Here is a 26,714-nt window from a genome sequence, read left to right as displayed (position 1 = left end):
AGTTATACAGCTAACAGGTGGAAAATTCAAACCTAAAACTAGCTGATTCTAACTTGCACTATGAACCACTATCCTGCTGCATGTTCAAATTTTATATTATCAGTATATAGTATAGTGTCTACCATGTGGTAGTCTCAATAAATGTTCATTTTATTGTTGAAACACTAAAACAATATATGAACAATATATGAAAGCCCTTGTAAATTATAAAACTCTGCATGAATACTATTATTTCCTTCCACTCTGACTCAGTTTTTTCTGATTTTTCTACTTCATTATCCTTATCCACTTCCCCAGTAAACACACATTTATTCACTAGGTCCAGTGAAATGTAATAATTTCTCTAACTCTCCAGATGAAATTAGTAATCTCTCTTCTTTGGTGCTCTCGGGGAAGCACTTGCTCTGTCTTCACTTACTTCAATCACAGTAATTATATAACTCATAAATATATAATCCTCCTCCCAACCATCCTAGATAATGAATTCTTCAAGAAAAGAAACCACATTTTATTTATCTTTGCGATGCTTGCACCGAGAACAATTTCAACATATGAAAGATGTCCAATTCATATCTGCTGAATAAATGCAGAATCATTCTCAGATCTGGGTAAGACAGGAGGTCTTTGCCTTGGAACTCACATTTTTTTCCTAGCTTTATTGAAATATAATTGACAAAAACACTGTGTAAGTTTAAGGTATATAATGTATACCAATAATTTTATAAATATATATAGTGAAATATAAGGTTATTTAACACATTCATTATCTCACAAAGTTATCTTTCTTTGTATGTGATCAGAACACAGAAAATCTAGTCTCTCAGCAGATGAAGTATGTAATACTATAGTTACCACGCTGTACATTGTCAGATCCCCAGAATTTATTCATCTTTTAACTAAAAGTTTGTGTCCTTTGACCAACATCTCATTTCCTCCACTGCCACAGGTCCTGGCAACCACCAATTTATTCTCTGTTTGTATAAGTTCAACTTTTTAAGACTTAAAATGTCAGATCAGGGAGCTTCCACTGTGGCAGAGTGGGTTAAGGATTTGGCATTGCTGCAGTTGTGGCACAGGTTACAGCTGCAGCTCAGACTCAATCCCTGGCCCAAGAACTTCCATATGCCATGGCTGTAGCCCTAAAAAATAGATAGATAGATAGATAGATAGATAGATAGATAGATAGATAGATAGATAGATAGACAGACAGACAGACAGACAGACAGATAGATAAAATGTAAGATCATAAACTATTTGACTTTCCTTGTCTGACTTATTTAACTTAGCATAATGTCCTCAAGTTTCATTCATGCTGTCACAAATGACAGGATTTCCTTTTCCTTCATGACTGAATAACATTGTTTCATTTATCCCACATTTTCCCTTATCTGTTCACTTGTTGATGGACACTTAGGATGCTTTATGTCTTGACTATTGTCAATAATGCTACAATGAACATAGCAGTGCACATATCTCTCTGAGATAATGATTTAATTTCCTTTGGACATATATCCAGAAGTAGAACTGCTGGATCACATAGTAGTTTTATTTTTAATTTTGGGGGGAACTTCTATACTGCTTTCCATAATGTCTGTATCAATTTATCTTCCTAACCAATACTGCACAAAGGTTCCCTTCTTCTACATGGTTGACAGGACTTATCAACTGCTTTTTTATAATAGCCATTCAAATAGGTGTGAGGTGGTACCTCATTATGGTTTGGATTTGCATTTTCATGATGACTAGCAAAGTTGAACACTTTTTCATATACCTGTTGGCCACTTGTATGTTTTTTTTGAAGAATGTCTATTCAGGTACTTTGCCCATTTTTTAACTGGGCCTTTTTTTCCCTTTTGAATGGGATGAGTTTCATATATTTTGGATATGAACACCTTATCAGATTATATGGTTTGCAAATATTTTCTCTCATTTGTATATCGCCTTTTCATTTTGTTGAGTATCTCCTTTGCTGTGTAAAAACTTTTTAGTCTACTGTAATCCCACTAGATTCTTTTTGCTTTCATGTATTTAAGGTATCATAATAAAAAAAACTTTGTCGAGAATAACGTCAAGGAGTTTACCCCTGTGCTTTCTTCTAGGCGTTTTACAGTTTCAGGTCTTAAGTTCAAGTTTTCAATCCACTTTGGGTTGATTTTTGGTGTAAGACAGGGGTCCAATTTAATTTTTTTGCATGTAGTTGTTCACTTCTCCCAATACCACTTAGTGACAAAACTTTACTTTCTCTGTTGCATATTCTTGGCTCTTTTGTCATAAATTAATTGATTTATTTCTGGGCTCTTTATTCTGTTCCACTGATATAGGTATCTGTTTTTATGTCAATACCACACTGTTTTAATTACTACAGCTTTTTAATTTAGTTTGAAAGAAGAAGTGTGATGCTTTGTTCTCCTTTTTCAAGACTGCTTTGGGTTATCTAGCGTCTTTTGTGGTTCCATACAGATTTTAGGATTGTTTTATTTCTACCATGGGAATTTTGATAGGGACTGCATTAAATCTGTGGTTTGCTTTGGGTTGTATGAAAATTTTTAACAATGTTAATTCTTCCAATCCATGAACATGATATATCTTTCCTTTTTTTTTTTTTGTCTTTTTGCCTTTTCTAGGGCCTCTTCCTGTGACATATAGAGGTTCCCAGGCTAGGGGTCTAGTCGGAGCTGTAGCGCCATCCTACACTAGAGCCACAGCAATGCAGGATCTGAGCCACGTTTGTGACCTACACCACAGCTCATGGCAACGCCAGATCCTTAACCCACTGAGCAAGGCCAGGGATCAAACCTGCAACCTCATGGTTTCTAGTCAGATTCATAAACCACTGTGCCATGACGGGAACTTCTATCTTACCATTTATTTATGTCTTCCTTAATTTCTTCCAACAATGTCTTACAGTTTTCAGTGTATAGACCTTTCTCCTCCTTGGTTAAATTTATTCCTAATATTTTATTTTTTTGATGTTTATAGTAACATCAATTCAATTTCTGTCTTTAATAGTTCATTGTTAATTTATGGAACTACAACTGATTTTTGTAAACTGATTTTGTCTTTTTTTTTTTTGGATTTCTTGGGCCACTCCCGCGGCATATGGAGGTTCCCAGGCTAGGGGTTGAATCGGAGCTGTAGCCACTGGCCTATGCCAGAGCCACAGCAACACGGGATCCGAGCCGTGTCTGCAACCTACACCACAGCTCACGGCAACGCCGTATCCTTAACCCACTGAGCAAGGGCAGGGATCGAACCTGCAACCTCATGGTTCCTAGTCGGATTCGTTAACCACTGTGCCACGACGGGAACTCCTGTAAACTGATTTTGTATCCTGCAATTTTACTGAATTCATTTAGTTCTAACAGATTTTTGGTGGAGTTTTTAGGGTTTTCTATATAAAATACAATGTCATCTGTAAATAGTGACAGTTTTAATTCTTCGTTTCCAATTTTATCCTTTTTATTTCTTTAACATGCCTAACTGCTTGGGCTAGGACTTTCTGTACAATGTTGAACTAAAGCGGGAAGAGTGGGCATTCTTATCTTGCTCCTGATCTTAGGAGAAGCTTTCAGCTTTTCATCATGGAATATGTTAGCTATGGCCTTAACATATATAGCCTTTATTGTGTTGAGGTACACTCCCTCTATACTCACTTTGTTGAGAGTTTTTACCGTTAATGGATGTTGAGACAATCTATTGAGACAATCACGTGATTTTTAGCTTAAATTTCATTAATACGGTGTATCACATAGATTATTTGTGGATTTCAACCATCCTTGCATTATAGACTAAATCCTACTTGATCCTGGTGTATGATCCTTTTAATGTATTGTTGAATTCAGCTTGCTAATATTTTGGCAAAACTTTTTGCATCTATGTTCATTAGGGATGGTGGCCTCTGATTTTTCTTTCCTTTCCTTTTTTTTTTTTTCTTTTTAGGGCCACACTCATGGCATATGGAAGCTCCCAGGCTAGGGGTCAAATTTGAGCTACAGCTGCCGGCCTATGCCATAGCCACAGCAACGCCAGATCCGAGCTGTGTCCACCACCAACACTGCAGCTCATGGCAATGCCGGATCGTGGACCCACTGATCAAGGCCAGGAATCGAACCTGCATCCTCAGGGATGCTAGTCAGATTTGTTTCCATTGTACCACAGTGGGAACTCTTCTTTCTTCTTTTTTTGACCTCACCAGCAGCATGTGCAAGTTCCCAGGCCAGAGACTGAACCCACACCACAGCAGTGATAATGCCAGATCCTTAACAGCTAGGCCACCAGAGAAGTCCCTGTAATTTTCTTTTATTATAGTGCCCTTGTTTTGTTTCCGTATCAGGGTAATACCGGCCTCATAATCAGTTTGGAAGCGTTCCTTCCCCTTCTATTTTTTGGAATTTTTGAGAAGGTTTAGCATTATTTCTTCCTTAAGTGTTTGGCAGATTTCTCAGTGAAGTCATCTGGTCCTGGACTGTTGTTAGGAGATTTTTAATTATTAATTCAATTGCCTTATTTGCAATTGGTCTGTTCAGATTTTCTATCTCTTCATAATTCAGTCTTGATAGGTTGCACGTTTCTAGAAATTTATCCATTTTCCTTAGGATGTCCAATTTGTTGACATACAATTGTTCACAGCAGTTTCTTATAAACATTTATGCTTCTGTGGTATCAGTTGTAATGTCTCCCCTTTCATTTATATTTATTCATTTGAGTCCTCTTTTTTTGTTGTTAATCTAGCTAAGGATTTTCAATTTTGTTTTGTCTTTTTAAAAACCAATGCTTAGTTTTGTTGACATTTTCAACTTTTTTCCTATTCTTTATTTCTGCTCTAATCTTTATTTCTTTCCTTCTACTAACTTTGGGCTTAGCTTGCTCTTTTTTTTTGTTCTAGTTCTTTCAGGTGGAATGTTGTGTTTTTTGATATCTTTTTTCTTTAAAGGCATTTATAGCTATAAATTTTCCTCTTAGAAACGCTTTTGCTATATCCCATGATATCACAAGATATTTTTTAGTTCCCTTTTGATTTCTTCTTTGGTCCACTGATTGTTCAGAAATGTGTTGCTTAATTTCCATGTATGTGTAAATATTCCAATTTTTCTTCGTCATTGATATAATTCAATCTTATTGATATAATTTCAATCTTATTGATTTGTTAAGACTTGTTTTATGGCCTAACATATGATCTATCCTGGAGAATGTTCTGTATTCTTGAGAAGAATGTGTTTTCTGCTGCTGTTCGATAAAGTGTTCTGTACATGTGTAGTAGGTCCATTTCATCTACAGTGTTGCTCAAAACTGCTGTTTCCTTTTTGATTTTTCCATCTGGATGATCCATCAATTGTTGAGAGGTGGGTATTAAAGTCCCCTACTGCTAATGTATTTCTCATTTCTCCCTTCAGTTCTGTTAATATTTGCTTTATATTTAGGTGCTCTGATGTTGGGTGCATTAAGTATTTACAATTGTTATATCATCTTTATGCACTGACCCCTTTATCATTATATAATGATTTTCTTTATCTATTGTGACTTTTCCTTTTTAACATAAATTCTATTTTTTTCTGATATAAGGCTAGGTACACCTGCTCACTCGCACTCTCTCTCTTTTTTATGGCCACATCTGTGGCATATCAAAGTTCTCAGACCAGGGACTGATTCCAAGCCACAGCTGCTACCTGCACCAAAGGTATGACACTACTGGATCTTTTTTTTTTTTTGTCTTTTGTCTTTTTTGTTGTTGTTGTTGTTGTTGTTGCTATTTCTTGGGCCGCTCCCGCGGCATATGGAGGTTCCCAGGCTAGGGGTTGAATCGGAGCTGTAGCCACCGGCCTATGCCAGAGCCACAGCAAATGTGGGATCCGAGCCACGTCTGCAACCTACACCACAGCTCACGGCAATGCCGGATCGTTAACCCACTGAGCAAGGGCAGGGACCGAACCCGCAACCTCATGGTTCCTAGTCGGATTCATTAACCACTGCGCCACGACGGGAACTCCACTACTGGATCTTTTAACCCATTGCACCAGGCTGAACTCACACCTCCAAAGTGACCCAAGCTGCTAGTCAGATTCTTAACCCACTGCACCACAGCAGGAACTCCACCCCGCTATCTTTTTTGTGATCATTTGCATGGAATATCTGTTCCCCTCCCTTCACTTCTAGCCTATGTGTGTCATTAAAGCTAAAGTGAATCTCTTTTAGGCATCATTATTTTCCTTTTAAGTCAGTATGGTATTGACAAAAGAAGAGACAAATAGATGAATGGTTTCAGAGAACCCAGATAGATCCTCCTAAATATAGTTAACTGATCTTTGATAAAGAAGCGAAGGCAATACAATGAAGCAAAGACAGCATTTTCAACAAATGGTTCAGGAACAACTGAATATCTATATGTAAAAAAAAAAAAAAGACCAACAGACATTATACCCCTTACAAAAATTAACTCAAAATCAGGGTAGGGAGGAATCATAAAGGGGTTACTGATGTGGCTCAGTGGTAACGAACCTGACCAGTATCCATGAGGATGTGGGTTCAATCCCTGGCCTCACTCAGTGGGTTAAGGATCTGGCATGTTGCCATGATCTGTGATGGAGGTCAAAGACGTGGCTCAGATCCTACATTGCTGTGGCTATGGCATAGGCCAGCAGCTATACCTCTGATTTGACCCTTTGTCTGGGAACTTTCATGTGCTGTGAGTACGGCCCTAAAATGGCAAAAAAAAAAAAAAAAAAGGATCATAAAGCTAAATGTAAAACACAAAAGTATAAAATTTCTAAAAGATAACGTAAAAGAAAATGAAGGTAACTTCAGGAATGGCAATTACTTTTAGATACAATACCAAAGGTGCAATCTATGAAAAAAATAATTATAAACTAGACTTCATTTTTCCACAGACTAGGAAAAATTACTTGCAAAAGACACATCTGATAAAGTACACTGTCCAAAGTATACAAAGAACTCTTAAAACTCAAGAAAACTTGGTGCCCAATTTTAAAAAATGGGCCAAAGATCTGAACAGACACTTCACCAAAGATGATATACAGATGGCTAGTAAGCATATGAAAAGATGCTCCACATCATATGTCATCAGGGAAATGCAACTTAAAACAACATACTACTACACATCTACTAGAATGGCCAAAATCCAAAATGTTGACAGTACCAAATGCTGGCAGGGATGTATAGGCAAAGGATCTTTCTTTCACTGTTGAAGGATTGCAAAGTGGTACAGTCACTTTAGAAGAAAGTTTGTTGGGCAGAAAAGAAACAAACTCATGGACTTGAAGAACAGACTTGTGGTTGCCAAGGGGGCAGGAGAGGGAGTGGGATGAACTGGGAGTTTGGGGTTAGTAGATGCGAACTATTGCATTGGGAGCGGATAAGCAATGAGATCCTGCTGTATAGCACAGGGAACTGTATCTACTCACTTGTGATGGAACATGATGGAGGATAATGTGAGAAAAAGAATGTGTGTGTGTGTGTGTGTGTGTGTGTGTGTGTGTGTATGGCTGGGTCACTTTGCTGTATAGCAGAAATTGACAGAACATTGTAAATCAACTATAAGAGAAAAAATAAAAATCCTGAAAAAAAAGAAAACACATTCTTACCACACAATCCAGCAAATATACTCCTTGGCATTTACCCAAAGGAGCTGAACTTTTATGCCCACACAAAACCTGCACATAGATGTTTAAAGTAGCTTTATTTATAACTGCCAAATCTTGGAAGAAACCAAAATACCCTTCAATAGCTGAATGGATAAACTGTGGTACATCCAACAGAATATTACTCAGCACTAAAAAGAAATGAGCTATCAAGCCATGGAAAGGAACTGGTAGAATCCTAAACACATAATACTAAGGGAAAGAAGCCAACTTGAAAAGGCTACATACCGTACGATTTCAACTATATAGAATATTCTGGAAATAGCAAAATAAGATCAGTGGTTGCTAGAGGAAAGGAGAAATGAATACACAGAGCGAGAAGCATTTTTAGAGCAATAAAACCATTCTGTATGATACCATATTATATGGATACATGCTGTTACTCATTTCTCAAAACCTATAATCATGTACAACACTGAGAGGGAAACCTAATGTAAAATATGGATTACGATGTGTTAATGTAGGTTTATGAGGTGTAACAAATGCACCACTGTGGTAAAGGATACTGACAGTGGAAGAAGAAGCCCGTGTGTAGGGGTAGGGAGTAAATGGGAACTTTTGGTACTTTCTGCTTAATTTTGCTATGAACCTACAACTAATCCAAAAAACAAAGTCTATTTAAAAAACATGACTCTTAATCATCTTTTAATACTGCTGCCCAGATCAAAAAGTTGTTTCCATATGGATAAGAAAGTAAAACCACTGCCTGATTATTTCTGAAGCAATTTCCAAAATCATCTTAACTGGTAATTTCAGGCTCACAATGAGGACCAAAGTACTTACTTTTCAATTTTTTTCCTATGTTCATTTTGTCTTTGTTGTTCTTTCACCTGTTCTCTTTCAATATCCATGAACAATCGTCTATATCTCAGGTACTGCTTTTGCCGCTAATGAAAAGAAGTTAAAATTGTTAAGATTCTGCTCTCAGAGGAGTTTCCAAGAGAGGAAAATATCTTTGTGTCATAGTCAAGAAAACTGTACGATACAAAAGTCTCAGGGAATTTCCTTCTATTTATGATGGAAATTTATAAATAATAGGAATAATAGTATTATTCCTAATAATAATAGAAATAAATTAAGGAATAATAAAGAAGTACTAATTAAGTTTGCCCTTAGAATGGTCTGTTGTCAACAGCACTTAAGGAAATGATTATAGTTTATATGACAAGATACACACTGTATTTACTCTATGTTCCCAAATAAAGTACCATAAAAGCAGAGGCAAAGAAGGAATATGAGAGGTATTTTAAAACAGAACAAGAGGGAGTTCCCTTGTGGCTCAGTAGATTAAGGATCCGGCATTATCACTGCTGTGGCAAGGGTTTCTGCTATGGTGAGGGTTTGTTCCCTGGCCTGGAAACTTTGAAATGCCATGGGTGCAGCCAAAAAGAAAAAAAAAAAGGAAAATAGTCACTCTGACTTTTCAAACCATACCACAAAAGCACACTGTAAGCCTAGCCTAATATGGTTGGGAGGAGGAAGAACTAAGGAATATCAGAGCATCACACTTTTAAAGGAAACAAGTAAAATAAAAGCAAATGCTACTACCCTGTATGTGATCTCTTCATACCTCCAAATTTAGATATTTTCTTTTAAGGACACAAGCTACACAAAGGGCCCTAGTATACATAGATTTGTTTGTGTCCTTTGAGCAGCTTATGTCTTGTTGGTAAAAATTATTAAAAGCCTAATAGCAGTTCTCAATACTGAGGATACATCACAATTATCAGCGGTATTTTTTAAAAACACAGATGCCCCAAACTTTACCTTTTTAGATACTGATTCAGTGTGTCTGCTTTGGGTCTAGGCATTTGTATTTTGAAAAAAGGCTCCATATCTGACTCTGGTACATGGCCAGTGTTAAAAAATGTTCATTTAAACTAACATTGGCGTGAAAAAGGAAATCATAAATTAAAACTCTTCCTTTAAATAAGCCTTGTCACAAATATATACTAACTGAAGAAACTCACTAGGAACGGCTCTCTGATTTCACATCAAGGTGGCCTAAATCCCAGAATCTTAGAAGAGAAACTCAACATATTATACTGACTCAAAGTAACTTCTTTGCCTGTATCTACAGAATTTGTAGTACTAGCTTTTAATGTGTTAGGACACAACAAATTGTTTCCAATTTCACATACACTAGTATAGTAGAAACACTAATGTCCAAAAGCAATTATCACCATATACCTCTTTCTTGTCTTCTTCTTGATTTACTCCAGACTGAAGTGCCAGTAGAGTTTGGAATTCAGGGTTCAATCCTGCTTGACATTCATCACCAACCTGTTAAAAGGTCCAGCCACACAAAGTGACAAAATTGCCAAAATATAGCCCTATGCATGTTTTTGATGATTTCACCTACTGATTCTTGTCTCCTGCAATTTTGAGCTCAACTGATAAAAAAAACAAAAGGTATTTTCCATATATATATAAAAATAAAATTTTTTAAAAGAGTAAAAGAAATAAATTAACCAAACAAAAACCAATAAACCAAAGAAAAGATTCAGGTCAAAAACATGGATGATAAATCAAAACGTTCAGAATGAAAGTTCTTCTAAAGTAATCACTTGAGAGTTCCCATTGTGGCTCAGTGGTAATGAACCTGACTAGCATCCATGAGGATGTGCGTTTGATCCCTGGCCTTGTTCAGTGGGTTAAAGGATCTCTATTGCCATGAGCTGTAGTGTAGGTCACAGATGCAGTACGGATCCTGTGTTGCTGTTGCTGTGGCTGTGGCATAGGCTAGCAGCTACAGCTCCAATTCAATCCCTAGCCTGGAAACTTCCATATGCTGTGGTGTGGCCCTAAAAAGCCAAAAAAAAAAAAAAAAAAGAATTCAATGGGTAAGAAGGGTCTTTTCAACACATGCAAAGAAGAATGAAGTTGGACCCCTACCCAATACTATATATGAAAATTAATGCAAAGTGGAATGCAGACCTGAATGCAAGAGAGATAAAATTCTCTTGGCAAAAAAATAAAATAAAATAAAAACTTTCTGTGTTGTAAAGGAAGCCACAGAGAAAATGAAAAGAACCCACAGGATAGGAGAGAACATTTGCAAATCACAAACCTAATAAGGGTGCTGTATGTAGAGTATATTAACTACTTACATAACTCAATAATCAAAAGACAAATAATCCAATTACAAACTGGGCAGAGGATCTAACTGTTTTCCAAAGAAGATATATACACAGTCAATAAGCACATGAAAAGACACTCATCATTAATCACCAAGAAAATGTAAACCAAAACCACAATAAGATACCACTTCATACCCATCAAGAGAGCTGTATTTAAAAAGACAGGCAATAACAAGTGACACTGAGGATGCAGAAAAACTGGAACCATAACACTGTTGGTGAGAATGAAAAATAGTGCAGCCATTTTGGAAACCAGTTTGGCAGCTCCTCAAAAGTGTAAGCAATGGTTACCATGTCTCAGCAATTCCCCCTTCTAGGTATATACCCAAGAGAAATGAAAACATATATCACGGAAAAACTTGTAAACAAATGTCCACAGCAGCATAAGTCATGATAGTCAAGAAGTGCAAAACAATCCAGATGTCCATCAACTGATGAATGGATAAATAAAATGCACTATATGCATACAATAGAGTATTATCTAATGACTAGGAATGAAGTACTGCTACATGCTACGTCAACGAACTTTGAAAACATTATACTAAGTGAAAGAAGTCAGTGACAAAAGCCCACATATTCCATGATCCCATTTATACAAAATATCCAGAATAGGCACATCAACAGAGACAGAAAGTAGATTGCCTAGAGTTGGGGATGGGAATGAGGGGAAAAAAGGAAGTGTGTGTCTGCTAATAGGTATATGACATTTGGGGAGTAATAATATTTTAAAATTGGCTGTGGCAAAGTCTGCACAACATTTTGAATATAGTAAAAACACTGAACTGTACACTTTAAATGGATTAGTTGTATGGCATATAAAGTATAGTTGGAGTTCCTGTCGTGGCATAGAGGAAATAAATCCGACTAGGAACCATGAGGTTGTGAGTTCCATCCCTGGCCTTGCTCAGTGGGTTAAGGACCCAGCATTGCCATGAGCTGTGGTTTAGGTCACAGACGTGGCTCAGATTTGGCGTTGCTGTGGCTGTGGTGTAGGCCAGCAGCTGTAGCTCCGATTAGACCCCTAGCCTGGGAACTTCCATGTGCCACAGGTAAGGCCCTAAAAAAATAAATTAATTAATAAATATTGTCAATCCTCATTATTTGAACATTCCTTGCTTGTGAATTTGCCTTTTCACTAAAATGCATTTGTTGTCACAAAATTCTCTCAGTGCTTTTGTAGTTACTTGCAGACGTGCACAGAGCTGTGAAAAGTCTGAGTCACCAGATGTACATGTTGCAAGCTGAGGTAGAATATTGTGATGCTCTACTTTTTTTATTTTAGCCGTCATACTATAAGCAAGTATTATTTTCAAGGTATATTTAGTGCAAACGTTTTTGGATTTTTGTGATTTTTTTGTTGTTGATTATGCTGTTTAAAACGGCCCTCAAACACAGTGCTAAAGTAGTGCCTAGTGTTCTTAAACATAATAAGGCTGTGATGTGCCCTACGGAGAAAATACACATATTACATAAGCTTGATTCAGGCATGAGCTATAACGCCATTGGCCCTGAGTCCAATGTTAATGAATCAACAATACATATTAAATAATCTGTCTTTAAACAGAAATTCACATAAAACAGTTGCACTTTGGTTCAGTATTCACTAATTCAGTATTTATGGCAACTTTATAGAATGAAACTATGAATAAGGAGAACTGATTGTATATCCCAATAAAGCTATTATTTTTTAAATTATTCATTTGTTATAAATAAAATCTGAAAATAATACATAGTAAAAGGATAATGATGGTTATCTGTGGAATTTTGGTGTTTTTTTCTTTTTGTTTGTATTTACTTTTGCTGTAATAAAAAGGCGATTATTTTCTGCTTTCGAAAAAGTAAGAAAAACTGGACTTCCAACACTGGCCAAGGAGTAAGCCCACTCTGAGCTTCTCTCTCTCTCTCTCTCTCACTGGTTGTAACTAAAAATTCCAGGAAACATGGCCCCTGGTACCTGGAGAGTATACAGGGTAGGTAACCAGAAGAGGAATGAATTAGAAAAGTGGATTCCTTAATTCTGTGTGTGAACTGGCATATATACCAGAATCACCCCTGAGCTGTGCATGGACGGATTTTGAGGAGTATAATGAAGGCTTTGAGAACCAACTAACATTGGAGCCACTGTTCACAGAAGACAAGAATGAATTTACGTCTGAACTTAACTAGGTTGACTGCCTGCTAGAACAAACAACTACAACAAAAAAAATGCAACATTCTTCAGAGTATTTTAATAGAAACCAGAGTCTCATGATACAATATTAAAAACTGGACCCAGAAGAAAAGATGGCAAGAGAATCTAGAATATGGATCCAAAGAGAGACAACTCTGAGCTTAGTAGGAATAAGAATAGCAAAAAAATAAATGGTCAAGGGAGTTATTTCATGATGACTTCTATTTTTCTTTTATGAAAGTCTGAGAGTATGGGGGTGAAGCAAGAACTTTAAGGAGTACTTAAGGTTTAAAATTATCAGTGTGGGCCACAGGTGAGGGAGCTGACAAGTGGCAAGGAAGAAAAATGCTAAGCAGCAATGGAGACCCAGCTATGACTATAAACCCCAAGGATGAATGTGTATACATCTGTACTATTAGAGTTTTCCCCAATAAGGCTGGATTATTTTTAAAGATAAAAAGACTGATCTAGGATTAAGGATTTTCAGGGCTGGGATGGTAGAAGGACAAAAAGAGGTCCTGACTACCAAGGCTGTACCCTCAATTAAACAGTCAGGGTTAGGTACCTCTCTTCTGTGCTCAGTGAATGCCCTGGGCACCCTCTACCACTAATCATGTTGCTTCATAATTACCGCTTATTTGTCAGTCTTTCTTCTTTAGACTGTCCGAAATTTGAGTGCTCTGTCTTATTCACAGCTATGTCTTGATACTTAGAACCTAAACAATGGCAAGTACCTAAGAGGTGCTCAATAAATGTTTAATTGATTGACTAATTCTTCCCAAACAAATTTAGCAAGAGACTAGAAGGCTCCAGTTGGAGATAAGGAGAAGGAAACAAACAGAATCCAGGGGTAGAGAAAAACAGAAGAGGGGAGACCTAATCTTGATAAGGTGGTCAGAGCAGTCTTCTAAGAAGGTGGCGTTTAAGCTGAAACCTGAAGAATATGAAGCTTTGTGAAGAAAAAAGAGAAGACTATCCAGGTAGAGGAAAAAATACGCACAGCTCAGGATGTATAAACAGTGATGTGGAATAAAACTCGATAGCCTTCCCTTAGGCCAAACTGAGAGATCCAAACTAAAAAAGCAACAAGAGGAGCTGCAGTTTCATCCTGAAAACCTTGGCCCAAATCCTACTTTCTGCCTCTATGCCTCCTTTTCTTTCTGCTCTCAAAAGGGCCAAAAGGAAATTTTACTTTATCTCTTTTATATAGTCTAACAATGCTGGTCGCCTGAAGGCTCTTGTTTTTAAAATAACATAAAACACAAGTTAGAAATTATCCAGACAGTTGTAAAATTCTAGTAGGAATAAACTAGGCTTCGGTTAAGCCTTAGAAAAATCTTAGTAGGCCAGAGTATTGTGACATTTTCTTGAAAAACTATAGATGTTAACTCAATACACCAGAACGTAGGCAATATTATCCTAACAAGCTCAGCCCAACCTTTGAAGAGTCCATTTCTTGGCAACCCTGCCTTATGTTCTCTCAGCTACTGTTGGGGGGATTCAGCCCTGGCTGTTGAGGGGAAGGTCCTCCTGAACCCTCCCTCTCAGAAACCACTTATTTCTTCCTCTATCACAGCATAAATGACAACAGCCATCAGAAATACACATTTTATAAAAGAACATACATATAAAATGTCATTTTTCCAATAGGCAACAAGTGCTCCTGAAAATACACTAGGCTTCAATGAGTAATCTTAGGTCAGGACAGGTTTTACACACTATGAAATAAAACAAGAATCTGCTTTTTACTCAGCATTACCACTCTCAGCTCAGTAAGTACCCATCATCCTATCTAAATTCCACTATGCATATTCCACGGTCTGCTCTACCTGTCTTCTGCTAGAAGCCTCTCTCTGGAGCTTGGGTGGAAGACGGTGATGGCCATCCAGAAGCAAATCTTCTTCCCATCTTTCAGCTGTTCTATCAGATGGCTGCTGTCCAGAGTATGAGCTCTAAGATACAAAAGCATTCACCAAATTATGAGCAGCGACATAATGGTAGTAAAAAATACTTGAGACTACAGTGATACCCCGAAGCAATCTGAATAGGTCAGAATAGTGTGGTACATTATGGCATAAAAGTGACATCATACTTCTTGCCACTACTATGAATTGTAAATGCATCTGCAAAGCAATCCTAAGTTTCTTTATCCATAAAACAAGGAAAATAACAGTACCTAACTCCCAGGGTTATGGAGAGAGTTAAATGAGACAATGGATACAGTTTTAGAACCTTTGTGGCTATGGTAAATGCTTAATGAATTTAAGTTGTTACTCACAATAATATTAATAGTATTTATTGGGAGTTTCCATTGTGGTGCAGTGGAAACAAATCCGACCAGCATCCATGAGGACGCAGGTTTGATCCCTGGCCTCACTCAGTGGGTTAAAGGATCTGGCGCTGCTATAAACTGTGGTGTACATTGCAGACATGGCTCAGATCCTGAGTTGCTGTGGCTACCATGTAGGCTGGCAGCCTTAGCTCTGATTTGACCCCTAGACTTGGAACTTCCATATGCCACAAATATGGCCCTAGAAAGACAAAATAATAATAATATTTATTGATAATATTAATAAGAGAGAACACCATCGTCATCATTGTTGTTGTTGTTAGTAGCATAGCTCTGGCAAGCCCATATGCTGTTGTTAGTAGCATAGCTCCTAACTGACTTTCTGCTGCTTACACTTTACTATTCTCTGCTCTACCTGCTCTCTGGCAGAGCCTGGATCCTGGATTTCATGTAAAATATATTCATGGTGCTCCAGAAATAACTCCTTTCTCCATCTCTCATCTGTCATATTATGTGAGGCCTGCCCGTAGTTCCTGCACTAAAAGACAACATAAACACTGAATATCAATTGTCCAAGCAGTAGCATCATGCCAGGGCAATAGTTATAAACTTCACTGAAGAGGCCAGAAGTAGTTTCAATAGGGCAAAATGGTCATAGAACAAGAGGACATTATACCTTTGCCCATTGTTACTGACCTTAACAATAAACCCCTGAAGCAGTTACTACTCTGCCCTGTCAATCTTGAACCAAAACCTAAGTAATTTGCCTTCTGTTACTTACTCCTCACTATATTCGCTCTACTTATTCTCTGGGAGAGGCCAGTCCTGAATACGAGGTGGAACATACCCATGGCACTCCAGAAGCAATTCCTCTTTCAATCTCCCATTTCTCAAAAGATGAGAGTTCCTTGATATACTTGTTCTAAAGAAACAACAAAACATAAAGCTAATTGTCTAAGCAGAAATGACAGGTTAGTGACAATACTGTAGACTTCAGAGACAACTCCAAAACAATGATACCAGGGGAGGAAAGCAAGGGTGTACACATGCATGTTTCCAAACATAAATCAAAGTGGGGAAAAAAAAAGAGCATAATGAATCATAAGATACCCATCACCCAGCTTTGACAAATAGCAATATGTTGTTTTTTCATCTGTCTCTTTCCCTACTTTTTTTCCAGGAGTATTTTAAAGCAAATACCAGATTATTCTGGGCTTTTTTGTTGTTGGGGGGGCGGGGTCGCATAGGGCAACTCTTTATTTAACAACACATTTGGAAGAAGAGAAAGCAATCAGGCGATATATTTTTTTATTTACTTATTTTTTGGCCAAGCCACAGCATGTAAAAGTTCCTAGGCCAGGGATCCAAGTCATGCCACAGCTGTTACCAGAGCCAGAGCAGTGACAACGCTGGATCTTTAACCCATGGTGCCACAAGAGAACTCCACAAGGCAGCATTTCTATAATGTTGCTAGCATTTTCTCAGGTAAATCCAGGAAACAAGCTTGTGTCATTTCCCCAAGTACTCCTACTTGATGTGGCCAATAACTCCATACACAAACATGAGAAGTGATGAAGTTTGGGACGTTCTGAGGTGGCAAACAGCTTGTTTTGTTATCATAATTATTTGGCAAATTGGATATCTGGTTTTGGTGTACTGCTTTAGTCGGCCAGGAGTAGAATTCCTTCAGTATGTCTAAGACCAAATGTCTGAGGCCAAATTTGCTAAAGGACTTGAGTTTAAGAAGGACGATTTACTGTTAATCAATCGATATCATATAAAACCTATCTCTTATTTAATCCAAATGACAGAGGTATGCTTTCTCACCTGGACTCTGGAACATTCTGAAATAACTGAAGACAATATACCCTGAGCCTAACTCTAGAAGCTTCAATTCTAATGTAAGCTACATACAAGCCAGCTTGAGAAGCTCTAGCCCAAGTCTTAAGTAATTTCATCTCTCTTACTCTTGTAGAAAGCAGACAGCACCCCAACTGTATCCTGCTATAGCTGCTCTCTAAGGGAAGCTTGGTCCTGCATTTTAGGTTTAACATACTGATGATGCTCCAGAGTCAATTCATCTCTCTCTCTCATAAAAGACGACAGGTATTTCAGAAACAGGTTCAAAAGAAACAACAAAAAAACATAAAACAAATCATCTAGTCAGGGCAACACGCTAAACTCAATACCATAGGCTTCAGTGAGAACTCCAGGGAAATGGTACCAGATGAGGATCCTCTGGTACATTTTGGGTTGAACAAGAATATTATACTCTTAGCCCAACTCCACAAATTTTTAATCTCAAAACATGTACAGAATAGTCTGACAAATTTTAAGTAATTTAGGATTTGCTAATTCTTCCTACATGTAAGGGCAGTATGCTTGTGGTAATAATGTGGGCTTCAGCAAAAGTTGTAGCATGTTAGTACATTAAAACAATCTGATTGCATAATAAAAACATATGATTTATCAGCCTTCTGAATGACAGAACTGATTTGACTGACACAGTTCACTAAACAAGGATCTTTTGCACCTGATCCTATATTTCACATTACCAGTTGCTGAAAATGTATAAAATCCAGTTACTTTATTTCCTATTTCTTGCTTTTTCTGACTGTGCTATACCTGATCTCTGATGATGGCCTGGTCCTGAAATTTAGGAGGCAGATACTGATAACCTGCCAGAGAAAAGTCTTCTCTCCCTTTCTCTGTCATATCACAATATGACTCCTTAAAGCGTACCTTCTAAAAGAGAAAACAAACAAAAGTGTAAATTGTCCAGTGATAGTAATAAGATAAATATTACAGGCATAATTGGGAGCCTTACAGTAATTTTTAAACTCCAGATAATATGAAACAGTATGGAATAAAACAGAAAACCATACTGAGAACAATCTCTGCAAGTTTCAAACTAAACCCTAAACGATTCCATTCCTATTGGTCTCGTTCCTTTCCCTGCTCTACCTTGCCCCTGATGAAGGCCTGATCTTCATGCCTGTGTAGAAGATCCTGATGGACATCCAGAGGAAACACCTCCCTCCTGCTCCTACCTACCAAAAGTGATGCTGGCTGCTTCAAATTTGCTTTCTAAAAAAGGACAAATACAAAATATCAATTGTTTAGTTAAGAAAGACAAATTAATCAATAATATTTTATGCTATAGTGACTATTCAGAAATTGAGGTCAAAGTATAACTGAACATCTTACAGAATAAAACAAACACTATACTCTATTAAACATAACCCCAGTCACAACCCTGAATAATTTATTTCCTATTGACCCCTTTCTCCTTCCTTTTAGTCTAGCTCATCTGTGGTGGAGGGTTGGCAGCCTTGCAACCTGTGTAAAGATACTGCTGGACACCTGTGAGTCACTCTTTTCCCCATCTTTCAGCTGTTAAGGCAGATAATGACTGCAAAAAAAATATTTTCTGTAATGAAGAATATTTTTTAAAAAATCAACCATCTAGACAGGGGCAATATGCTGCTGATAATACTTTAACACTGAACAAGAACCCTGGACATTTGAAAAATCAATCAGGAACCTACTGTTTTCCAGCTATGGATCTCCAAATCAGCTGCAATACAGTCCCTGCAAACCCCACCACAGACCTTAAGTAGTTTATTTCTTTTTGTTCTACCTCCTTTCCTTTCTATTTTACCTGATCTCTGGGTGGAAAATTCTGGTCCTGACATGTAGGTAGAACATCCTGCTCTTTGGAGAGAACATGCTGGCCACTGGGTAGAAAATTCTGGTCCTGAGATGAGGGCAGAATGTTCTGGTCTTCAAGCAGAAAATTCTGCTCCTGACATCCGAGTAGAATATTCTGATCTTCAGTTAAAAAATGATGGTCCTGATATTTGGGTAGAATATTCTGGCTGTTGGGTAATACATACTGCTCTTTGGGAAGAACATCCTTGTCTTGACATTTGAGTAGAATATTCTGGTCTTTAGGGAAAAAAGCCTGATCTGTGGGTAGAAAAGCCTGGTTTTGGGGTAGAAAATCTTGAACTTCTGAAACAATATTCCCATCTTCTAGTTCAATACTCTGGGATTTCATCATAACACTCTTTGGAGTTTCTATCTTAACAGCCTGGGCTTTCAACTCAATGGTTTGGCTTTCCAACTCATTATCCTGGGTACTGAGCCTTGGCTCAATCTTTTGGGCTTCCAGCTCAACACTGAGGACACCTGTCAAACCACTCTGGGCTTGCAGCTGGTCACCTTGTGCTTCAGGAAAATAATCCCGGGCTTGGGGTAGAACGCCCTGACGTAACTGCTTTACTTCTTCCTCTTCCATCACAGAAAATAATGGATTTTTGAAGTGTACTTTCTAAAAGTGAACATATCAATATAGAATGCCAGGTGATATAGAATGCTAGGTTTTCTGTGAGATTTCTAAAGTAATCTTAAAAGGACATGGCAAGCCAACAAATAACTAGAATAAAATGTGAAATTACAGTCTTTACTCAAAACAAGCTAAATCTACAATCCCAAACCAATACAGGAATACCAGCATCCCTAGTCCAAATCATAATTACTTAATTACCATTATATTATCTCCTTTCACTCTGCTTTACCTGCACTCTGCTGAAAGGTATATCCTTGTCTTCAGAAAGGAGATCCTGCTGGTCTCCCCAAGACAAATTCTCTTTCCCTTTCTTATCTATCAAAATAGATGAAAACTCCTCAGAGTCAGGTTCCTAAAGAACACACAAACAAAAAATGGGGGGAAAAAAACCCAAATGTAATGTATTACAAAAACAAACAATGTGACTGCAACACAATCCTAGGCCTCAAAACACTACTAATATAATTTTAGTAGGTCAGTATAGTCAAATATTATAAAAACAGAAATTACAAAAGAAGTGCAAGACTGTACAGTGAAAACTACAAAATGTTTTTGAAAGAAATTAAAGAAGATCGACATAAAGAGACTTCCATGGTCATGGATATCAGAAGACAATATTGTTAAGACAGCAATAACTCTCACATGCACAGTCAATTGATTTTCAACAAGGGTACTAAGACAATTCAATGCAGGAAGAGTTTTTTTCAACAATGGGTGTTGAAATAAGTAGATATTTACATGCAAAAGAATTAAGTTAGAGTGCTTCCATAAGGATATAAATCATACATAAAAATTAACTCAAAATGGATCATAGGCCTAAATGTAAGAGCTAAAATTATAAAATTCTTAGAACACATAGGAAATCTTTATGACCTTAGACTAAGGAATGGTTTGTTAGCACAGCAACAAAAGAAAAATAGATAAATTAGACTATATCAAAACTAAAACTTTCATGCTGCAAATGAGAGCATTAAGAAAGTGAAATAAGGGAAGTTTCCACTGGGCTGGACAGGCTAAGGACCCAACACAATCTCCATGAGGATGCAGGTTCAAACCCTAGCCTCACTCAGTCGGTTGAGGATCCAGTGTTGCTGTGGCTGTGGCACAGGCCTTAGCTGCAGCTCAATTTGACCCCTAGCCTGGGAATTTCCATATGCTGTGGGTGCAGCTATTAGAAAAAAAAAAAAAAGTGAAATGACAACTCACAGAATGGGAGAACATATTTGCAAATCATGTATCTGATAATGGACCTGTATCCAGAATATAAAGAATTTTTAGGGAGTTCCCATTGTGGCACAGCAGAAACAAATCCAACTAGGAACCATGAGGTTGTGGGTTCGATCCCTGGCCTCGCTCAGTGGGTTCAGGATCTGGCGCTGCCATGAGCTACGCTGTAGGTCACACACTCGGCTCGGATCTGGAGTTGCTGTGGCTCTGGAGTAAGCCGGCAGCAACAGCTACGATTCAACCCCTAGCCTGGGAACCTCCATATGCTGCGGGTGTGGCACTAAGAAGACAAAAAAAAAGAATTTTTATAACTCAATAATAAAAAGACAACCCAAATTTTAAAATGGACACTTCATTTGAATAGACATTTTCCCCATAAGAGAGATATAAATGGGCAATAACCACATGAAAAGATACTCAAGATCATTAGTCATCAAGAAAGTACAAACCAACAGTACAGTGTTCCCACTATGGGACAACAGGATCAGTGGTGTCTTGGGAGTGCTGGGAAATAGGTTCGATTCCCAGCCCAGCACAGTTAAGGATCCAGCATTGCTGTGGCTGGGATCTGATCCCTGGCCAGGGAACTCCAAATGCTGCAAGGTAGCCAAAAAAAAGAAAAAAGTTCAGTGAGATACCACTTCACACCCACTAAGATGGCTATGATAGAAAAGATGGACAATAACAAGTATTGAAGAGGATGTGGAGAAACTGGAACTCTCATATAATACTGATGGAAAATAGCTTGGCAGTTCCTCAAAATATTAAACATGAAGTTACCATATGATGAAGAAATTCCACTACTAGAGAAATGAACATTTACATAAAAACATGTGTACAACTGCTTACAGCAAATTATTCATAAAAGCCAAGGAGTAAAAATAACCCAAATATTCATCAAATGATGAATGGATATACCAAGTGTGATATACTGACATACAGATAACATGCTAACAGGCTACAATGTGGATGAACTTTGAAAATATTATGCAAAGTGAAAGAAGTCAGTCACCAAGACCCCATTATATGATTCCATTTATATAAAATGCTCAGAATAAGCAAATCTGCAGAAACAGAAAGCAGATTAGTGGTGACTTAATACTGTGGGTCGGGACAGGGAGGAACTGGGGAGTAAAAGCTAATGAGTATAGGGTTTCTTTTAGGGATGATGAAAATCTTCACAATTAGGCTGTGACGACAGTTGCACAATCCTGTGAATATACTGAAAACCTCTGAATTGTATACTTTAAATGGGTGAATTGTGTGGTATGTGAATTATATCTCAGTATAACTGTTAGAAAAAACAATTATTATAATCTTAATACTTAAGCCCATCTTTAATTAGTTGTGGTTATAACAGGGGAGTTTCCACCTCTATTCTTTATATTTCCCTACCTGATCTTCCATAAATTTCTGGTAAGGTACAGGAGTTGAAAGACCTTGCTGGACCTCAAAGGGCAATTCTCTTCTTACCCCTATATTTATTTTGGCAAATGCTGGTTTCCTACAAATTGCTTTCTGAAAAAAAGGGAAAATTAATACAAATAAAAAGATCTAGAGAAAGCAAAATGCTCACGATACTAAGTTGAGTTTTTGTGAGAGATCTCAAGTAATCTTAGCAGGTTGCGGTAGTCTAACATAGCATAGTGAGTTCTGTTTCAAGTATACAAACACATCGCTTACATATCAAACATATGGACTGAAAGAAGCTGGAAGGAGAATATATTAACTTTACAGATGACAATTTGCCCCTATCCTAGCCAGTAACAGTATCAGAAGGCTTATAATTTTATCAATGGGCGAGTAAATCTATCTTCTATGTGTATCTCCAAAACCTGCAACAATAACAGCCAGACAGAGTCTAATGTCAGTAAGTCTAACAAGAAAATGAAACCAGAGTTAAACTGGGTTCAGATTGTTCTCCTTTCTGACTGGTGGATTTCTCCTTCACACAACTGGGTGGGTAGAAAACTGTTCAGATTTGAGGAAAAGACTACATACTTTACATGAGTGATAAAACAAAATTTCACTAATTTCTTACATCAATCTCAATTATATGGAGTAGATTTGTTTGTTTAACCTGAAAAATATATATGCATTCTTAGGAAGCAAGCAGCTAACCTGAATTCATCACCATCATCATAACGAATTACACTTAGATGGCACCTCTGATGTATAAAACTGGTTTATATAGGGACGTTATCTCAGATTTAATCCTCTTCCCTTCTACTGGATAATTATCTCAGACCTAGAAAAATATTTTTTTCTAGAATAACATCAGTTGAAAGGTTCAAATATGTTCCACAAAATACAAAATATGAGTCTCTAGGATATGATAAACCCCTTCCCCTTTCTCCTGGCTTAATTACAATGTATCTAATCACCTCCTTCCAACAGTACTAGGAAGTCAGTCTAACGGCCCACACTATAGTACTGTCAAATCTGTGGTGGAAGTATGAAAATTGTCAAGAAACCAAGTCCAGAATTTGGGCACAAAAAAACTCTATTTTTTTTTGTTGTTGTTGTTGTCTTTTTGCTATTTCTTTGGGCCGCTCCCGCGGCATATGGAGGTTCCCAGGCTAGGGGTCCAATCGGAGCTGTAGCCACTGGCCTACGCCAGAGCCACAGCAACGGGGGATCCAAGCCACATCTGCAACGTACACCACAGCTCACGGCAATGCCAGATCGTTAACCCACTGAGCAAGGGCAGGGACTGAACCCACAACCTCATGGTTCCTAGTTGGATTCGTTAACAACTGCGCCATGATGGGAACTCCAAAAACTCTATCTTGAGTAACAACAAGGCAATTCTAGAAAAAGCTAACCATACTTAATACATCTAAGATGGAATGCCACATGTGGACACACCCATGCCCACTTGGTTTTTATATTTAACTATAAACTTCTTAATTACCATTGAAGAGAAAGACACTATAGTTTAGTATTCTACCAACTGCAAACATATGAGAAAAATGTTTTTGATAGTTGTACTGATATACTTAAGGAAAAAAAACAAAAATAAAATATACACATATACATAATCTAGGAAATTGTAAAAAAACAAACAAACAAAAAAACCCCACCAATTAGGAAGCAAAACTGAATCTGGTGTTGCTGTAGCTGTGGTGTAGGTCACAGATGCAGCTTGGATGTGGCTTTGCTGTGGCTGTGGTGTAGGCCAGCAGCTGTAGCTCCAGTTAAGACTCCTAGCCTGGGAACCTCCATATGCCGCAAGTACAGCCCTCAAAAAAAAAAAAAAAAAAAAAAAAGAAAGAAAGAAAAGCAGGAGTTCCCGTCGTGGCGCAGTGGTTAATGAATCCGACTAGGAACCATGAGGTTTCGGGTTCGATCCCTGCCCTTGCTCAGTGGGTTAACGATCTGGCGTTGCGGTGAGCTGTGGTGTAGGTTGCAGACTCGGCTCGGATCCCGCGTTGCTGTGGCTCTGGCATAGGCTAGTGGCTGCAGCTCTGATTGGACCCCTAGCCTGGGAACCTCCATATGCCGTGGGAGCAGCCCAAGAAATAGCAAAAAAAAGACCAAAAAAAAAAAAAGCAAAAAGGAAGCAAAATTGAGAAAGAACTAAACAAGAGACAAACTTGATGATGGTACCCAAAAAAAGAGTAAAAAAGACTAATTAATGGTCCATTTGACCAGATACTGCCTATCAAAACTTGAAATTAATACCAAAGGAAAATACATGAGCTTAGCATCCAAATTTGTGACCATGGAAATAAAGAGGCACTAAAACAATGTCATTTGCAAGCAGAGCCTTAAATATCCTTTTTTTTTTTTCTTTTTTTAGGGCTGCTCCTGTGGCATATGGAAGTTCTCAGGCTAGGGGTCAAATCAGACCTACAGCTGAGGCCTACACCACAGCCACAACAGTATCCAAGCCACATCTTCAACCTACACTACAGCTTGCAGCAATGACGGACTTAACCTACTGAGTGAGGCCAGGGATTGAGCCTGCATCCTAATGGATACTAGTTAGGTTCTGAACCCAGTAAGCCACAATGGGAACTCCAAAAGCATGACATTTTTGGTAATAACTATATGTGAATATATCATAACTTTAAACCACTCCCTACTATTGGATAATTAAGGTTATTTCCAATTTTTTTTAGTTCTAAATAATATTGAGATGTAAATAAATCTTTCTATTTTAATCTATATCCTTAGAAATAATTCATTAGAATTCAATTTACCTCTTGGTTGGCAAGGCTTTTCTTTCTATCATCTGGAAACACTGGTGCATTCTTTTCATTCACAGTTTTAAAAGACGCCAGTCGGTGACGTGCTTGTTTCATGGTTTGACTAAGCTGCCAAGGAAAAGGGAAAAAAGGAAAACAAAAACAGGCTGAAGTCTTAATACCAAATTCACTAAGTGTTCCAAGAGGAAAATAGGCCCCTATTATTAAAAAATGCCAGACCTAAAACAAGAGGATTATTTACAAAGGAGACTTTTCGACCTGCTGATAAGTGTTTTTACAACATTATTTTCATTATTCTAAGAGACTGCATTTCATAACTTCATTTAAGTGCTGCTACTCAAATTATTTTTAATAATGTACGCTTTATATTAAGGATATAAACAAAAATATTAGAACTTAAAAGTCTAAATTTGGAAAATATTGAACAAAATCCTTACCTTCTATCCATCTTTTCTTTCTTTTTTTGCCACAACATGTGGCAGCTTGATGTGAGATCTCAGTTCCCAGACCAGGGAATGAACTGGGGTTGCAGCAGTGAAAGCACCAAGTCCTAACCACTAGACCACCAGGGAACTCCCCTATCAATCTTCTTAATAAAGAGTTATTTCTTCAACTGGTCCTTGCATGCCTAATCACTTATAAACTCCCTGTATGAAGATTCTATTCCTAGCAGTTCTAAAATTCTTTTTTTCATACTTACATGAATCTCCTCTTTACCCAAAATATTTGAACACTATAGTTATTCAGTCTTCTCTCAAATCTCTCTTATTCCAGGAAGACTTCCAAAAGTTAGTTTAAAACACAAATTCTAACATCTCAAGAGAACAAATACCCTAAGTGTTCTAAGGGAGTTCCTATCTTGGCTCAGTGGTAATGAACCCAACAAGTATCCATGAGGACGTGAGTTCGATCCCTGGCCCTGCTCAGTGGGTTAAGGATCTGGCATTGCTGTGAGCTGTGGTGTAGGTTGCAGATGTGGCTTGGATCTGGCGTTGCTGTGGCTGTGGCATAGGCCAGCAGCTAAAACTCCAATTTGATCCCCAGCTTGGGAAGTTCCATATGCTGAGGGTGCAGCCCTAAAAAGACAAAAATTTAAATTAAAAAGAAATTTTTAACTAAAAAAATAACATCCACATAAGTATTCTAAGTACTCTAAGTAACAATTGATACTAAATATTAAGTATGTTAACTTTCCATTCATTCCTTATCTCTACCTAGCAAATTCAGTAAGCATCTATTGCCTTTTTTTTTTTTTTTTGTCTTTTCTAGGGCTGCACCGGTGGCATATGGAGGTTCTCAGGCTAGGGGTCTAATCGGAGCTGTAGCTGCCAGTCTACGCCACAGCCACAGCCACTCCAGATCTGAGCCGCGTCTGCAACCTGCACCACAGCTCACAGCAACACCGGATCCTTAACCCACTGAGCGAGGCCAGGGATGGAATCTGCAACCTCATGGTTCCTAGTCGGATTCGTTCACCCCTGAGCCATGACGGGAACTCCCAAGAAAGCACCTATTTTGATTTCTTTTTCAGGGAAGCACAGCCTATTTTATATTTCACAAATCTTTACAAAATGTTCCTTTAAGGAAAATATACAAAAGCATATCCCTATACTACTAAGTGAAATTATGTCAAAGCCAGACTGTTTCTAACGCATCCAGTGAAAGTTTAC

The 26,714-nt window shown here is 37.8% G+C and overlaps 1 protein-coding gene across 12 annotated transcripts in view; it reads right to left on the bottom strand.

Moving 5' to 3' along the window:
* The window catches only part of CCDC15 (coiled-coil domain containing 15), a 69,294-nt gene that overhangs the window by 27,694 nt on the left and 14,886 nt on the right, over positions 1–26,714 (bottom strand). For 2 of the 12 annotated variants that reach the window (XM_047752257.1, XM_047752258.1), the window contains exons 5-15: positions 25,039–25,152; positions 22,229–22,351; positions 19,836–19,958; positions 18,917–19,588; positions 18,220–18,342; positions 17,881–18,000; positions 16,103–16,177; positions 15,671–15,793; positions 14,795–14,917; positions 9,846–9,938; positions 8,439–8,542 (exon numbers count right to left, since the gene is read on the bottom strand). In XM_047752257.1, the coding sequence (XP_047608213.1) occupies positions 8,439–8,542; positions 9,846–9,938; positions 14,795–14,917; positions 15,671–15,793; positions 16,103–16,177; positions 17,881–18,000; positions 18,220–18,342; positions 18,917–19,588; positions 19,836–19,958; positions 22,229–22,351; positions 25,039–25,152 (1,793 nt within the window). The remainder of the gene's footprint in view (positions 1–8,438; positions 8,543–9,845; positions 9,939–14,794; positions 14,918–15,670; positions 15,794–16,102; positions 16,178–17,880; positions 18,001–18,219; positions 18,343–18,916; positions 19,589–19,835; positions 19,959–22,228; positions 22,352–25,038; positions 25,153–26,714) is intronic. The other 10 variants (XM_047752259.1, XM_047752265.1, XM_047752262.1 and 7 more) reach the window with 10 other exon arrangements.

Source organism: Phacochoerus africanus, chromosome 11 (genome assembly GCF_016906955.1).
Source record: "Phacochoerus africanus isolate WHEZ1 chromosome 11, ROS_Pafr_v1, whole genome shotgun sequence".
Lineage (NCBI taxonomy): Eukaryota > Metazoa > Chordata > Mammalia > Artiodactyla > Suidae > Phacochoerus > Phacochoerus africanus.
Note: the sequence above shows the minus strand (reverse complement) of the source record. Positions and strands in the feature narration are given on the sequence as shown.